We start from the raw sequence: 16,159 nt of genomic DNA on the forward strand, positions 1-16,159 counted from the left end.
ATTAATCATTTTCTTATCAGCCACATCATATGTGAGCATATTGTAACGTGACATGAAAAATTACACCCTCCTCCGTCTCTCTCGGTTGCCTATTCAAGCCTATGAACGATTTGTTTAACTTGTTTAATGCTGAATTTTAGAAAATTAGTCACAGAAATGTAAACTGTTGACTTACTTTGCAACATTACATTTTAGAGCATTTTATTGAAGTTATATCCGTAAATAATAGATAATTGGGGTGAAGATGATGATGACATCAATGTACTAAGGTCATGATGTCTCTCAGTAAATAAAAGAAATATACCCTTGAGAGTAAACAACTTTACAATAAAAGGATTAAGTCAAATACTGTTACAACAGACGTAGAATGTATACATTGTATTTTGATGCATGGTATTGGTATAAAGTAACTTTCAGTACTGCAATGATCAAAGTGCAACAAGCAGATATTGGAGAGATCCAACTTTTTACAACTTTTTTTCTAGTCGGTACAATTGTGTGTGTCAGTCATGTGAAGATAATTTATTCCTTGCATATAGTTGTCTTTCTAAACAAATATTAGCATATCTGTAAATCCCCTTAAGCCTCAGCAACACTTATTCCATTTCAATTAATGTTCCGTCGGTCTATTTTTGTGAAGTGACATTTGCCATTCTAAGTTTAGCAATCATGTGGGTAATGAAAGATTGCTATGTTCTAGTGGAGATCCCTGCTGTGGATGGAACTGACAGATCATAAAGAGGTTCATTTGATAAGCATGTAGTCATTCGAACATCAAGCCAGCATGCTGCGGCTTAAGATGACAACAAACACCCCTGCGGTAAGGATAGTTGGAGCTGGAAATTCCATCATGAGGTTGAGCTGAAATTCTACACTCCAGTTTTAATTTCAAGGATTTTATTTTTGGGGAATGTGATAAACCTCAGCACGCAAGACGATCACGTTTTGTGTCTTTTTACTGTATACTGAGAGTCTGAGTCACAATCACGGCCAATGGTAATGTTTGGCAGAGGCTTTTTAAAACAAAAAGCATTTTTCCAACCATGAAGTTCCGACTTTCTTTTGAATTATTCTGTTCAAATAATCACCCCCTCCAGGATCTTGTGATCTGCCACATAAGAACATTTTACACAAATGTATCTAATCCTAAAATTACTCAAGGAGGTTTGCATTTGTTCTATAATCTTGTAGTTCAACTCAAAAATTAAGTCTTGAGTTGTTCAACACCACAGGGGCCTTCTTGCCATTAATTGAGGCTCTCAGTGAAATGAATACAATCTTTACCATTTACTCCTGCAAATTTGAAATAATAAATCCATTATCTATTGCAGTTAGGGAATTTCCTGCTGAATCTATCCAGGAATCCAAGGACCCAAGATGTTAAGACGATCAGTCGTGACGGATGGGACAGCCACTGGCCAGGGTAAGCAATTAAGTGGGATCTCTTTTTCTACAGGAGTAAATGAAGAAGAATATCAAGCTAGTGTGACTGTACAACATCTCAACAGTTTATGTTTGTTCTTTTGTTCAAATCTATGAAGATCTGTTTGCAACACAGAGGTGACAAGTAACCAAAGAAAACCAGTAACTTCAACCCAGGGAGTAAACTGAGATATCCTCTGATTGGATGAGTGGATTCTATTAAGTCTTAAATCAAAAGGAAACTTTTCTCTTTGTTTTAGAAAATGGAGACAGAAGGTATATAATTTATTCACCTTACGTAAATATCGAGTTCGTTTTGGAATACAGCTGGCCTTACCGTTAGGGACGCTATTACACGTACATGCACTATGTCCTAAATCCATGAAGAAGTATGTCCTAAACACACTGAACACAAAGCTTTCCTCTGGTAGTTTGATCTTCTTAACAGACTCTGACAAACTAATAATAAGATGAAACATTTCCAAGTCAGTGTCAAACAGGATTGACAGAACAAGGTCGACGAGATCTATTTGTGAATGAATCTGAAGGTAATGATGAATATATCAAATGTGTATTTTTAAGTCTCTCTGACACCTCAGATGATGAATTACTTGCTATTATCACAGAAATATATCAGCCAAAAAGCTCTCAGCTGTCTTTTGCTGTAATACTGTTAAAATCAGCTTGTTCAGAAAGTTCAAGGCCTCAATTTATCCATTAACAACCATACTTAGACTTTACAACTGCATGTACACATAGTCTATTCAAGGCTGGCGGGAGCTCATAAAGAGGTAGACATATGTACATTGCAGACTGATTACAACACCACATATGAGAAGTAGATCAACAACATGGGCTTGACGCACATATGCACAGTTAGTGTATATATCCTGTTGAATTATGCTGCAATCTGACATGTGAAATGTTTTAAAAATTGCTGAAAATATTACAATGTTTAACCTGTGCTTCCAAATCTTACAATTTAGCCATTTAGTGCAGCTGCAAAAGCTGCTCTACTATTTTGTTTACTGTCCCTCCGTTTAATTATTTAAATCAAATCTATAATCCTATTATAATGCCATGCTGACATGTGCTGTATATGCTGTTCAACGTGTGCCTTATCAGGTCCTGATGCAGAGAATTACCTTGGTAAGCTTATGGGACAAAGAGAGAGGCCGTCATCAGCTGTCTTTTTTCCCTCCTGACTGCTCACGAAGGCATGAAGAACTGATATGCAACCGATTTATTAATAAACTATATGAGCGCACATGTTTTGTGCGTGGATATGTAGGTGCATCACTACATATCTGTTCTCAGGTTGATTTTCAGGCATGGATTCCCAAGGGCAAGGTTTCAAAAGATAATGTTGTCAATGTAAATATATTGAACATGTCACATACGCACAGCTGTAAAGGATAATAAACTGATACAGCGAGTAACAATAAACATTCTAATACGTCGTGTATTAGAATGTGTTTCAGCGTGATTTACATGGTTGATGAATGGATTAAAAAACAGCAACAGGTTTTTGAGGGATTGGATGGTCATATTTTCATTCTTCTCTTTTTTTAAGTGTTAAATGTATTGCCGCTGACATTTCATTTTCCAATGCCGACAGTGGGGATCAAGAAAAAATCTAGGGTCCCCGGGGTGATGATTACACAGTTTATCGAGTCGCTGCCAGAGGGAAAGAGCCATCCAGACTTCACCCGCAAGCCGATTGCTTTGACCATCCAAGAGGGTAGGACTGATAGTATAAGAATAATTTTAACATTAATATCACAAAATATTCCAACCTAAAATTTCCATGATTCTGCATAATGGATTAGATCCATGACTTCTGTGCAATGGGCCATTGGGAGCAGAGCTATGCCATTCAACACCCAGACTTCTGTGTCAGTCAGATAAAATTAAACACACACTGACTTCAGTTTAATCCAGGAAAAGTGATCAGATTATCAAAAGTCTTTGCTGATATCATTTTTGCATTCGGCAAAATCTTATAAAGGCATCAAGCATTCTATGTAATTACAGTATATATTACAAGTCAGTAATCATACTAAATATCAGAAATATTTAAATAAATATACTTGCATCTGTTTAAAAAAGAAAAAAGAAAGAACACGTGGTGACCTTGTCTATCTTTTCTTACAGGCAAATTCGCTTTTTTCAAAGCCATTGTTACTGGAGATCCGCAGCCGACCGTAACATGGAGCAGAAATAATGGAGATGTGTCTGATACGTCAAGATACCAGACTAAATATGATCCCAATTCCAATGAGCATACATTTGAGGCAAGTGATACGGGCTATCCAATCGCAGTGATACCATACAGCAACATGCTGATATAAAGGAGTGGTAAAAATAGCACAGAGAAAAATAGATAAATAGGAAGAGAAGGAGAGGGGGAAAAGAAGAAGCTATTTGATTACATTAATGTCTTCCGCCCCATCAGTGTGCTTTGCCACTTACTTTTTCTACAAAAAGTGATTTTACTCATCCTCAGAGGAGAACACTCAACTAAGTCAGTTTGATGAAATGGGCTGGAGTGGACATGTCTACTCCCATATCCTGTCAACTTACTGCTACCAATCAAGCAGCAAGAGGAGCCTGTAATTGTACCAGAGTATTTCAATGAAATTGGTCTGTCATATGTAGGATGTCACAGGGATACATATCATTTAGCTATTGCTGTTCTTTGGTCCCAAACAACTACCGACCTACCCATGTGGGTAATTTTGCAGTTGCCAGGAGGTAAATGGAAAGTTTGTTGAGAAGCTCAGCTAATTTTAGCTTATTCCAATCCAAGTGGTGGTAGTATTATAAACCAAGGAGAAAAAATAAAACGGACCGAGCTTAGCACATATTATCTACTTTTCTGATAATATCTACTTTGAACATCCAAATTAAAATCAAAACAACTTCACCAAATGGTGTCAATTATCTGGCACTTGAGCTGATCTGACAGGCCTGCGGGGGCACTTAACACATACGACAAAAAGGTCTGGGCACTGGTTTAAATCATTAAAATTAACCACAAAGCCAACAACTCTACCCACTGGCTCCATTATATTAAGCATGTCTCTTATCTTCCAGATGCCAAATGTCCAACCAGATCAAGCTGACACCTATAAATGCTTCGCCATAAATGAATTTGGACAAGCCGTGGTCACAGTTGTTCTGAATGTTATTGAAGGTAAGGACCGTTTGCTTGCTACTGATATGTCAAATTAATGTAAGCAATATTATGCAGAGTGATGTAATCTGACATGGCAAACAGACTCAAGCGTCCTCCCAAATCTACTTCAAATTGAGCACACTTGGATCCAAATTGACACTTCACTACTTCAAATCCTGTTGTGTATTACACTCACCCAGTACTTACTGTATCACTCAGCAGTCCCTCTTGTATGTTAATTACATGATTATATTAATAATGTGAGTACCCTCTTCTGCTTTCAGTTGGCTACAAAAAGAATAAAGCAATACAACCGGCAGCCGAGGCCGTCGATCTGAATTTCAAAACTGTCCTAAAAAGGAAAAGGCAGGTTTGAGTCATATATGTTGATAGAGTTCTGTGTTCAATAGATTTCTGTAATTCTTCATCTACATGCACCTTATTTCAATTTCCAGTAAGATCCGTCCAAAAGCTGAGCAACCTGAGAAAAAAGAGGGCGAAATTGATCCTAAATTTTGGGAGCTCTTAATTAGCGCTGACAAGAAAGAATATGAGAGAATCTGTGCAGAGTTTGGAGTGACTGACTTTCGCTGGATGCTCAAGAAACTGAATGAGATGAAGAAAGAAAGGGAGGAAGAACAAGCTCAGGTCTGTCATTTGTGACGTTTGAATATTGATGTCGACTACACGTGCTTAGATACATTTTAAAAAGGAGTTCACTCCATTAACGTAAGACAGTTGTATAACTAATCTAAGTTGAAATAATGCTAATTTGCTTTCAATTTTGTTCTGTTTTTGTTCCAGTTTGTCAAAAACTTGTCCAACCTGAAACCTATTCAAGTCAATGGAGATGGCACTGCATCCTTTGAGATTGACATGGACCTTCTTGATCCAAGCAAATCCATATTCCTGTACAAGGTTAGTGTGAAAACACAGTTCTAACTCTCCAACACAACACGTCAAGAAGTTGCCCAAATAATTGGTTTCATCCTTCAGGGTCCCTGAATTACAACAATTCATTTAATTTCAGCCAGTGGTTCAACATCATTGGGCACGTCTCCTTGTAAACTCATACCTCTGAGACTCCTTACAACACAACTCTTAGTGTACAGTATATACTAGAGCTTACTGCTTTGAGTACAGAAAAATGTTCTGATGAACAATTTAACTTAACTTAGCATTATTTCTCCAGCAGTCATCTTGCCGATTTGTTTTGCAACCAAAATTTGAAACATCCCAAAAGGAAATTATTCTGTATATTTCCCCCACAGGATGGTGTAATGATTCCATATACAAAGGAGCTGGGAGATAAGATGAAGCACGGCCTAAAACAAGTGGGGAGAAAGTATATTTTCAGTATGAGGGACCTTATGCCAGATGATGCTGGACTGTACCAGCTGGATGTAGAGGATGTGAATATGTTTTCCACTGAATTTAAAAGTAAGTTTTACAGACAATATTTTCAATGCGTAACACTAACACTAACCCTAAAATAAATAAACATAACTGTGTTTTGTACTTTTTATATTTCAGTCCCTATGGTGGATTTCTTGGTGAAACTTCAGGAGGTGAAGGCAACAGAGAGAGAAGATGCTGTTTTTGAGTGTGTTCTGTCAAATCCCTTCTCCAAGATTTTGTGGTTTGGCAAGAATTTACCACTGGAACAAGGAGATAAATATGATATCGAGGTCTCAGAAGACAAACTCATTCATAGGCTGGTGGTCAAAGACTGCATGATAGTAGACAAAGGAATTTATTCGGCCTGTGCAGGAATAAAATCTTGCAATGCATGGCTGGTTGTCGAAGGTAAGATATCATATTCTGCCAAAATACTTACTGAGAATATTTAAAGAATAAGATGTCATTCTTAAGTACGCACTCACTGCAAATCTTTTTTTTTCTTTTTTTTTTTTAATTCAGCTGATAAAGATGCACAAAAGGGCAAAAAAACTGCCAGGAAAACAACGAGGGCAGGTGGATCTGGGGTGGATCTGCAGAAGATTGCCCAGGAACAGCAAGTAAAATTAGAGCAGCAGAGAGAGGAAGTCAAAGAACAGATTAAGGCTGTGAAAGAAGCTGCTGCAGCTGCACCACCACCTGAAACCCCTCCAGCTCCTGCATCCACCAAGGCTCCAGCTGTGGCACCAAAAGCCCCTGAACCAAGTAAGAATGCTGACAACAAAGTTTATGAAAAAGTGTGTGGAAGAGGCTATATTGGCAAAATCTATTCAATGCCTGAAATTGAATTAAGACTAATACAAATGTGGTCATCAAACCTGTAATTCTTTTGATTCACTAATTGGTTGTGACATCTTAATTTGCATTAAAAAAAGTTGCTATGATAATTTGTTGACATGGCAATCACTAACTTGTTTTGATGATTGCCCGCAATAGAAAAAGAACCAGCACCAGCATCAGCACCAGCACCACCGGTTGTGGAGGCAGCAAGAACTGGTAAGAAACTTGAACGGCTGTGACAACCTCTGCATGCATACACATGTGAATATGACAGCCAGTTGACATATAACAGCGTTTCTTTTCCCTGATATTCTTCACTTTGATAAAAAAAATCTCTGCATCAAGTTTTTAAAATCATGCCGAGGACACTGTACTGTTTTGACTTTTGCTGCATTCGTGTGCTCGTCGGATGGTCCCATTTCCTGAGTTGGGAAGTCGTTCTTCTGACTACGGCATGTTCATGTGCGTCATGTCGGGATGTGGGAGCGTTTAAACATCATGTTGACAGCTGTTTCCAGTATTTGAGTGACAAGGAAGCGCAGAGGAAACTATACAATGACTATACAATACATGACTTTGGTAAAAGTTTCTTACCCAATGTATACTGTGGTTCGGCATGTTTCAGCATCATATGAAATCAACTCAGCAACTTGTGTATCAAAATGTTCTTTGACTTTCTCAGGTGTTTTTCCGACTTGAGACGTTTTTCACATGAATTTTCTCAGTTGGAAAAACATTTGGACAGTTGGACAATTCCGACAGCAAGTGAACGCACGATTATTTCATGTTGTGTTGTCAGCTCATTATGTGATTGTCTGCCGCTATTATGTCAGGTTTTGTTTCGTATTCCTAAGATTTACTGATACAATCAATATTCTTAAGATAGCTATAGACAAAGGTCGCTGTGCTACCACACAGTCGTTTACTGTGGTCTGCACCTTGCTGAATGATTCAATCTCAGTTTTGTGTTTTGGTTCATGATATTGTGTCCTCAAGTATGCTCAGAATCATGCTTTACTGTTTAAAGACTGCATCACATTTTCTTATCGAGATGTATCAGTGGGTAATTTACAAATAACTTGATTTCTGTTTAAGGCACCATACCAGAGCCTTGCATCCATTTTCATAAAAGTTACATCCACTATTTTTCAAAGCATGGTGTAGTTTCTAAGATTTTTAGGATTGTTACCCACCACTGAATAAGAAGCCACTCATTCATTTCACTGCCATATGGACGTCATCTTAGCACGCCTGTGTTAGGTGACCCATCGCCGCATTATGTCTGGTCTTATTGTTAATGCTGCATCGTAGTGTCTTTTTATGTGAAGACTGGTTAGAACAGTAAACAAAGAGGATCTTAACATAGATTACCTACAGTACTTAAAGAAACATTATGTAGAAATTGGCAATTTGTCAGACAAAATGTAGGGGCTAACTACAAACAAAACTCATTACGTCATAACAATGTTATGACTAACTGAAGGTACCTAGTGCAGAAACAAGCATTATGGGGGCGGAATGACTGAGGCAGAGACACCATTCACCCTATTACAAGACATTGTACCATTAATAAGATTTTGAAGCCGTTATCTTAAGGTAAAAAAGTTACATAATTTTACTTTAATGTAAGGTCTCTGCCTCTTTTCACAGTTCCCTTCAGAAACAATAAAGATGTTCAAAAATAGTCTTAATAATTTTCTGTCCGGTATTTCAACACAAAAGTTCAAACCACTAAAAAGACATCATCTCTTCCCCCTCACTGAGCATTTGAGAGAATATGAATATGATAATATGAGGTGCCCTGAACCATATCCAACCCTCCATAACTGCTGTTCTGAAAAAGATAACTATTCACCACAGCCTCACATACCACACCCATCATTTAAAAGAAAAAGTGGAGCTGATTCTAATTAAGTTTGTTTCATTTCTGTACGTTCAGACCTACAGACGATATTATTGGACTCCAAAGCACAACGATTCTGGAAGCAATTATATTACCGGTGAGGGGCATAACTTGGCAGGTAGCTAAAGCTTGTAGATGACTTTCTTACACTTCAGCGCCCTTTATCCAAATAGTGCATTAAGGCATACTGTTAAACTTTGAACCTCACAACTTTGAACAGTCGTACCAAAACAGTCCTTTAAACATAAAACTGCATTTAAGGATTAATAACACACTTACACAAACATCATAGGAGTAAGCTCATAAGGCACATGAGCACAAGCTTATATGTTCCTCACAACTTGTAAGGGACACCACAACTCATAGATGAAATGTTTTATGTTTTTATTTTCAGATGATTATCCTAAAAGGAAGCGAGAACTAATCATCATTTAAACATGATACATTAAAATAAATTTGTCTTTGGAGTGAAGATATAAATAAATGATTGAATTTCAGGTTCATTGTTGACCTTTGAATGGTAGACTGTTTTTGTCAAACATGTTTTTTTTCTATTTATAGTATCAGGTTTCTATCAAGGAAAGTATAGGTTTGGCTTACAACCATAGACTAATCTTATAAGGGTTTAAAAAAAAGACTCTACCAACTCGTCTTTTTGTAAGTAGGAATATAGCTGCAACACTATGGCATGCTTTGTAAAATGGAAAATTGAAGTAGTTTCACACTAGATTTCATACTGTCTGTGACCTATCGCTGATATGTCAGTCAGACAAATCATCAGAAGCAGCAGCTGGAGACTCGGGGAGTGGTAAGAGAGACAGTAGTGCATATTAAATTGAGAAGTTAATTCACTAAATCAAATGACTTACTCTCATTATTGCTGTTAGGCCACTCAGCCAAGGAAGCCACTGGTGGTGAAAGGCTTGATCAACCACTTGCAGATGCAAGAGGCGGTATGCCAGATATTAAATGCTGAAAGTATAATAGTAACATAGATATTAATAGACTAATAAAATAACTTTTTATTTGCTCTAGTAGCACAATAGAGTTTTTGAATTAACAAATCAAAATGTAATCATCAATAACAATCACTTATCATATTCCCTTTAACATCCTACTTCTTTAAAGCTACCAATTAAATTTCTCCTTTAAAGGCAGAATGAGTAGGATTTTCCCTAAATCTATGCCTGCATTTTCTTATTTTGCCGTTTGGGACATTGGACCTTTGGACAGTCGCTGTATTGCCCCCAGCAAATAACGGCATGCTGGGTATGAGGGGGGGGGTCTCCATAAAAACATAGCGACCGGGCGCCAGACTGTAAGCATGCATCCAAGAGCACCCATTGAGCCAGGGAGAAGGGGGCCAAGTTTGAATGTGGTGTTTACAAACTCAACCAAAATATCTTACTCATTCTGCCTTCTGTCAAATGCTGCTTCATGTATGCAAAAGGTGTGAAATAACACAACAGGGATTTATTATAACCTGCATGTGTGAGCACCAATTTTGGTGTAATACTGGTCCAAAGACTCTCACTGTTCAAATTTGTTCATGTCTTCTTAGAAAGTCTTGTGAGCCTGCCTGGTTTTTGATAACATTTGCAAAGCTTTATGTTCGCCAGTTGTCATTGTGCTTGCTTTTGATATTGTGAAGTTGCTTTGTTACGAATGTTTGTCACTAAATTTCAAACTAGATCAACACTTATCTAACATGTGAACCATGCAAACAATGGAAAGTAGGGTGAAGTTTTGTAGTCCACAAAACCTTTCTGGAGCCATTAAAAAGTAGCTGTTACAAACGTAAAAATAAATAAATAAATACATTTTAAACAACAAGGTTTGTGGAATGGGTAAAATGGTTCCATACAGCTTGTCTGGAAGCCTAGAGATCCCAAATTCATTTATTTCTTATTAACACCCTTTTTAAAGTTGAAAATGTAGCTGCTTAGCTAAAAGCATTAGCATGCAACACTTTCTGAAGTGGGTGCATTGAGCTCGATCATATATCGTATTTTGTTTGTTCGATCCCATCTTCTTCAGTTGTTTACGAGTGCTGCAGTGCTGTTTTGCTGTCAAGAAATGTTTTGTGGACTACGACATTTTACTTGACTTCCTGTTGGCATGGAGGAGACTAAAATGACTGGTTTTCATTTTTGGGTGAACTTTTCCTTTAAGTTATGATCACACTCTTAATTCCTTCCCTACTTTTCAAAGCCTAACAATAACCTTTTTCTTTAAGCCACACTATGACATTATTCACAGGAAGACATTGATATTCATTAACCATATAACTACTTAATCTCAAGCATATTAATGAGTAGAAAATAGAAGCATGTGTGCAGGTAATTAATTTATTCTGTACTTTGACTCAGTATACATATAGACCTAGACTGAAAGCTGCTGCACATGAATATGCAAAGTGGAGAGTAACTTTCTTTTATTTTGCTCAGAGCCAGGAATTACCTGTGGACTCTCTGATATTTATGCTCTTCGTGGAAAGCCTGCTGAATTAACTGTGACGATGAATATCGACAGTGACGGCACCTGGTTCAAAGATGGAGAGCAGGTAAAGCCCATGAATTAGCAAATTTCCTACATATTTAAAATATGTATTTGTACGAAAAGCTTTTCATAACTACATTTTCAACATTATAAACAACCAACTTAAGTAAAAAGTAACAAATAGTCTAGTAGTGTAAAACAGAACATTTCCATTTTCATTTCACTTTTGCTTTGCTAGTTAAACTCAGGTGCTGGGGTCACCATAACCAAAGATGGAAACTCTCACAAGCTGACAATTCAAAGCTGCAGAGATGATGACTCTGGAGTTTATCGTTTTGAATCAGGGGATCTAAGTACACAAGGAAAGGTCACTGTTGGAGGTATAATTTGCTCCTCTCTATTATAGATCAAACAGTACATTAAATGACACAACAGTTACTGTGTATTAAACTGAAATAAAACTGTTTTTCACAGATGTACCCGAATTTGACCCAGACGACCTTCACAAGTTCTCCAAACCTGTGATCGTAAGAGTCGGCCAGAACGCTGCTTTCAAGATGCCCTTTGCTCCTCAGGAGTCTATGGTGGTCAGTTGGTTTAAAGATGGCACTGAACTCAAAGACGGAGGAGGAATTAAGATAGTGAGGGAGCCCAATCACAGCCGGCTGCTGCTCAAAGACTGCCTGCGGACAGACGCAGGGGAAATAAAGATACAACTGAAAAACCCATTTGGGGCTGTGGAGGCCACTTCTCGGCTTATTGTGCTTGGTACAAAAAAATACAAAGACATCTAATGAGAAATGTGACAAATAATGAAAGATAAAAACATGAAATTACCAAAATTCATGGCCATGTTCACACATGTACAAAACTTCCACCTTATAAAACATCACATTTTGAAATTTAAAACCTTGTTTTTGTAACAGATCGGCCAGGACCACCTGAGGGTCCCGTGGAGACTGTTGAAACCACTTCATCTATCATTGAGATTAAATGGAGCCCTCCCAAAGACGACGGCGGCTCCGCTGTCACCAACTATATCATAGAGCGGCAGCAGGCAGGGCACAGTCTGTGGACGAAACTTGGGGATGTCTCAGCTGACAAGACCTCCTTCAGAGACAGGAATGTGACTCATGGAAAGAAATACAACTACCGCATCTACGCAGAAAACCCTGAGGGCCTCAGTGACTCCCTGGAGACAGCTGATAGCATTATGGCTGGCATAATGAGTGAGTGTAGAAAAAAGAAGTCTCATTTAGCATTCCTCAGCAAAACCTGTGTTAATCTCCCTCAGGTTGTAATAAATGAAAATGCCCCTGGAAAGGTTTTCTGATTGCTTCAAATCGTTTATCACCGACACTATTTAGTCACTGTAGAACACCGATCTTTTATCATTGCTGTAATAGCCGCTCTATCTCCGAGAGGTATACTTTGCAATATCCTGCAGTAACAACATGTAGATGTCCTTAATTTATTCCACGTCTTTAATTACCTCTTAATTATTAATAATGAGCTTACTTGATTAATTAGACATGTCATTCTGTAGTACTCTCCGGTCCACCTGGTGCTCCCAACGTGGTGAGTGCCTCTAAGACCTGCATCAACTTGACCTGGACCCCTCCAGAGGACGACAGAGGAGTACCGATCATCGGTTACCAGCTAGAGAAACGGAAGAAAGACATGAATCAGTGGATTGCCTTGAATGCAGTTAATGAACCTATTGAAGGTTGGTCAGGAACACTTACCGCATACTAAAGGAACATTTGCTTCATTTTTATTCATTCTTTTTTTTCCTGGAATGCTATTAATCTTATTTTCAGGCGTGAGCTATGCAGTTAAGGATGTTACTGAGGGAGCCGAGTATGAGTTCAGGGTTTCAGCAATCAATGAGTCGGGAGCCGGAGATCCTAGCCCTCCCTCTGCAATGGTGTGTGCAAAGAATCCCAACAGTAAGTAGTGCACTTCCTTCATTGTGCATATCAACGATTTGTCCAGAGCAATGTTTGTCTGTCATCTGCATTTCATGTTTTATTTTTTCATCCAGTGAGACCTTGTTTTAAAGACCCAGAGGACTTCATTGTTGTCAGAGCTGGAAATTCTGCACGTATCAAAGTTTGCTATGAGGTAGGAATATGCATAAAAGCTTGTAAGCATTACTGAGCTTCTCTTCCACGGTATGAATCCCAAATCTAGCTCTTTACTCAATTCTGTATTTTGTAACTTATACCCCCATTCCATCCATGTCATATTCCTGAGTGATGAGTTTGTGACATGACTGCATATACCTCACGCTTTATCTCGTTTATCTGATATTGATGTCTCCAGGCTGAACCTCCACCACAGATCACTTGGCTGAAGGATGATGAGCCAATATCCCCATGGAGTCATGTCATCAATACAGAGGGAATGTCTCAGCTTGTTATACCCTCATCAAAGCGCTCGGATTCAGCCATTTACACGATCATAGCCAAAAACTCTGTGGGTGAGGCTTCATTCGACATTGAGGTTAGAGTCACAGGTAAGGACAAATAGCAGGGTTTTAGACTATGATTAGAGCAGAAAAGTTGTGCAAACAGCAGTGATATATTTGTCCTGAAACTACTGGTGGCAATTATTTTGTGCTGATATTAGCTGCATGTTGGCTTGACAATCCTCAGGTCTTTAAATGAGGCGTTCATCTGTAGGAGATTAATTTAATCGCTCGAATTGTGTTCCTCTGTCCAGGGGAGAACATCATTTATATCAACATTGGACAACATTAATTGGGTAACATTTCGCCAATTAAATGCAAATGACACACCAATGTATTGACAACCCAATGTCAAACCCTAATTAAAACTAAACAACTTCCAAATGGAATGAGAAACATAATTCTTACCGTGTAACATGCAGTAATAGGATATGATTAAGTTATATCAGCTGTCAAATGCAAATGAAATCCTTGCAAAAACCCACAGAGGAGTGGAATAGCTCTTGAGTAAGGTAAGATTGTGCAAGGTCTCAGTGCAGTCTCATTATAAAGAAACTAATGAAAGCTGCTCCAAATACGTGGTTAAACAGGACAAATGTTTAGAAACTGATTTTTCCTCTAACTTATCATATTTCTTGCTAGATGAACCCAAGACTCCAGGGCCAGTTGAGCTGGAGCAAACAGTCCAGGGAAAGGTGGTGATATCATGGGCTCCCTCCCCAGACCAGGAGCTTGACGACCGGCTGTACTATGTGGTGTCTCAACATGACTCGAACATCAGAATGTGGAAGACAGTAGCAGACCGCCTCTTCACGAACACATACACAGCCATCAACATTAACGCCGGGACAGAGTACCATTTCCGGATCTACGCCAAGAATGATGTGGGCCTCTCGGATCCATCTCAGTCACCTACATGGGGCGTCAACAGCAACAGAGGTGGGTTATTATAGTTTAGTTATGTCAAGTTAATTCTCCAATTACCTGATTTGATTACCTGACTTTCAATTTTAAGGTCTCGATTAGATTTGAGCATTTTTTTTTTTTTTTTTATAGCACTGACGTCTATGCCACTGACTATTGCATCTGATTTTTTGAAGGTCAACAGATCAGAAAAAAATACCACCCTTCAGGGATTGAACAATAAACAAAAAAAGGAAGAAATTCAGCTTCTTCTTTGGTTTTTCAAATCTTTCCCAAGTAAACCCTCGGTTCTTCCTCCATGAGTAAACCCTCTTTCCAAACAAATCAATAAAGGATCTCTGAAAAAGGAAATAAACCCAACATCTCCGAGGTTGAGCAAACTTTGGGTCCAGTCAGTTGGTGGTCTTCATAAGGTGTTATTGACATAACAACACTGAATTGGTCATTGCACACAATCTATTATTTTAGATCTGGGTAATACAAGTGAATGTCTGAAATGTTGTGGATCTTTGTTGGTGTGATTATCATGTGACCTTAATGTTAATTTTAATCCTTACCCCCTTTGATTTTTCTCGTCAAGTCCAAATTACCTCAAATGGAGTTAATTCAACGGACGTTTGCTTTGAGAGGCCTCCATCCATCTTGGTCCCTCTGAAAGTCCACACACCACCTGAAGGTTACCGACTCTACATGACATGCGCCGTCCGAGGATGCCCTACACCCACTGTGTCCTGGTACCTGAACGACGTCTGCATCAACTCAGACAACAACTATTACATCACCAACTCATTTGGTGTGTGCTCCATGTACATTCTCAGAGTCCGATCGAAGGACAGCGGTGATTACAAAGTTGTTGCAGTAAACTCTCTTGGAAAGGCAGAGTGTTCAACAAAACTTACTGTTAAAGGTAAGGTTCAACTTAAAAATCACAAGGATCATTTTCAGAGTTAAACGTTTTGGTGTATTCTTATAACAATCATTTTTCTCTCTGCTTTTTCTCCACAGATTAAAATGACATGACAGCTTCATGCAACTTTTCCTCTTACGGAGATAAAATAAAGTGGAATGGTTTGTTTTTCTGTGTTGGCTGCATTCACAGCATGGGATACTTTTATGTGAAGTGCTGTTAAAACGATCAAACAAAAAATTGTCTGAATGCTAACTTATTTAATTTATTTGAAATGTGACTGATTTACAATTGTTACTCTGTCAACATAAATAATAACCATGTAGCACGAGTGAAGTGACAAACTGTAGCACAAAGACATCTGTCTAATTTTCAAGCTCTTGTAACGACTGTAATAAATCAACAAACTGACAATGATGTGTAGTGTTCCTTTTTGTTCTTTACAAATGTTCTTCACTCACTTCACTGACAGAAACCAACTATTTAAATCATTCAAGCAACAGATGTTTCCAGCATGTGTTTCCAGTAGTACAAAGGTCCAATATCTTAGCAACAGAGTGCACATCGCAGTACTACATAAAGCCTTACAAACTGAGTGCATATGTTCTTTACACTTCC

At 38.3% G+C, this 16,159-nt stretch overlaps 1 protein-coding gene across 1 annotated transcript; it reads left to right on the top strand.

The window, feature by feature from the left end:
- The first annotated feature begins 1,377 nt into the window (after positions 1-1,377).
- LOC140997670 (immunoglobulin-like and fibronectin type III domain-containing protein 1) lies at positions 1,378-15,644 on the top strand. Its single transcript, XM_073467636.1, has 21 exons — positions 1,378-1,423; positions 3,041-3,163; positions 3,577-3,716; positions 4,519-4,618; positions 4,885-4,966; positions 5,056-5,248; positions 5,405-5,518; positions 5,872-6,040; positions 6,134-6,406; positions 6,521-6,795; positions 11,191-11,304; positions 11,479-11,620; positions 11,715-12,008; positions 12,167-12,469; positions 12,787-12,966; positions 13,061-13,189; positions 13,285-13,364; positions 13,566-13,758; positions 14,353-14,649; positions 15,215-15,541; positions 15,640-15,644. Exons 1-21 carry the CDS (start codon positions 1,378-1,380, stop codon positions 15,642-15,644), a joined length of 3,579 nt encoding a protein of 1,192 aa, XP_073323737.1.
- Positions 15,645-16,159: the final 515 nt, after the last annotated feature.

Source organism: Pagrus major, chromosome 6 (assembly GCF_040436345.1).
Source record: "Pagrus major chromosome 6, Pma_NU_1.0".
NCBI classification, from domain to species: Eukaryota; Metazoa; Chordata; class Actinopteri; order Spariformes; family Sparidae; genus Pagrus; species Pagrus major.

What these genes read in the sequence shown, in the direction of transcription:
- LOC140997670 (XM_073467636.1), top strand. Translation starts at nt 1,378, where the DNA reads ATGTTAAGACGATCAGTCGTGACGGATGGGACAGCCACTGGCCAGG. An exon ending in GTTTTCCACTGAATTTAAAA is followed by an intron (nt 6,041 to 6,133) that starts GTAAGTTTTACA and finishes TTTATATTTCAG; the next exon opens with TCCCTATGGTGGATTTCTTG. An exon ending in AGGAAAGGTCACTGTTGGAG is followed by an intron (nt 11,621 to 11,714) that starts GTATAATTTGCT and finishes TGTTTTTCACAG; the next exon opens with ATGTACCCGAATTTGACCCA.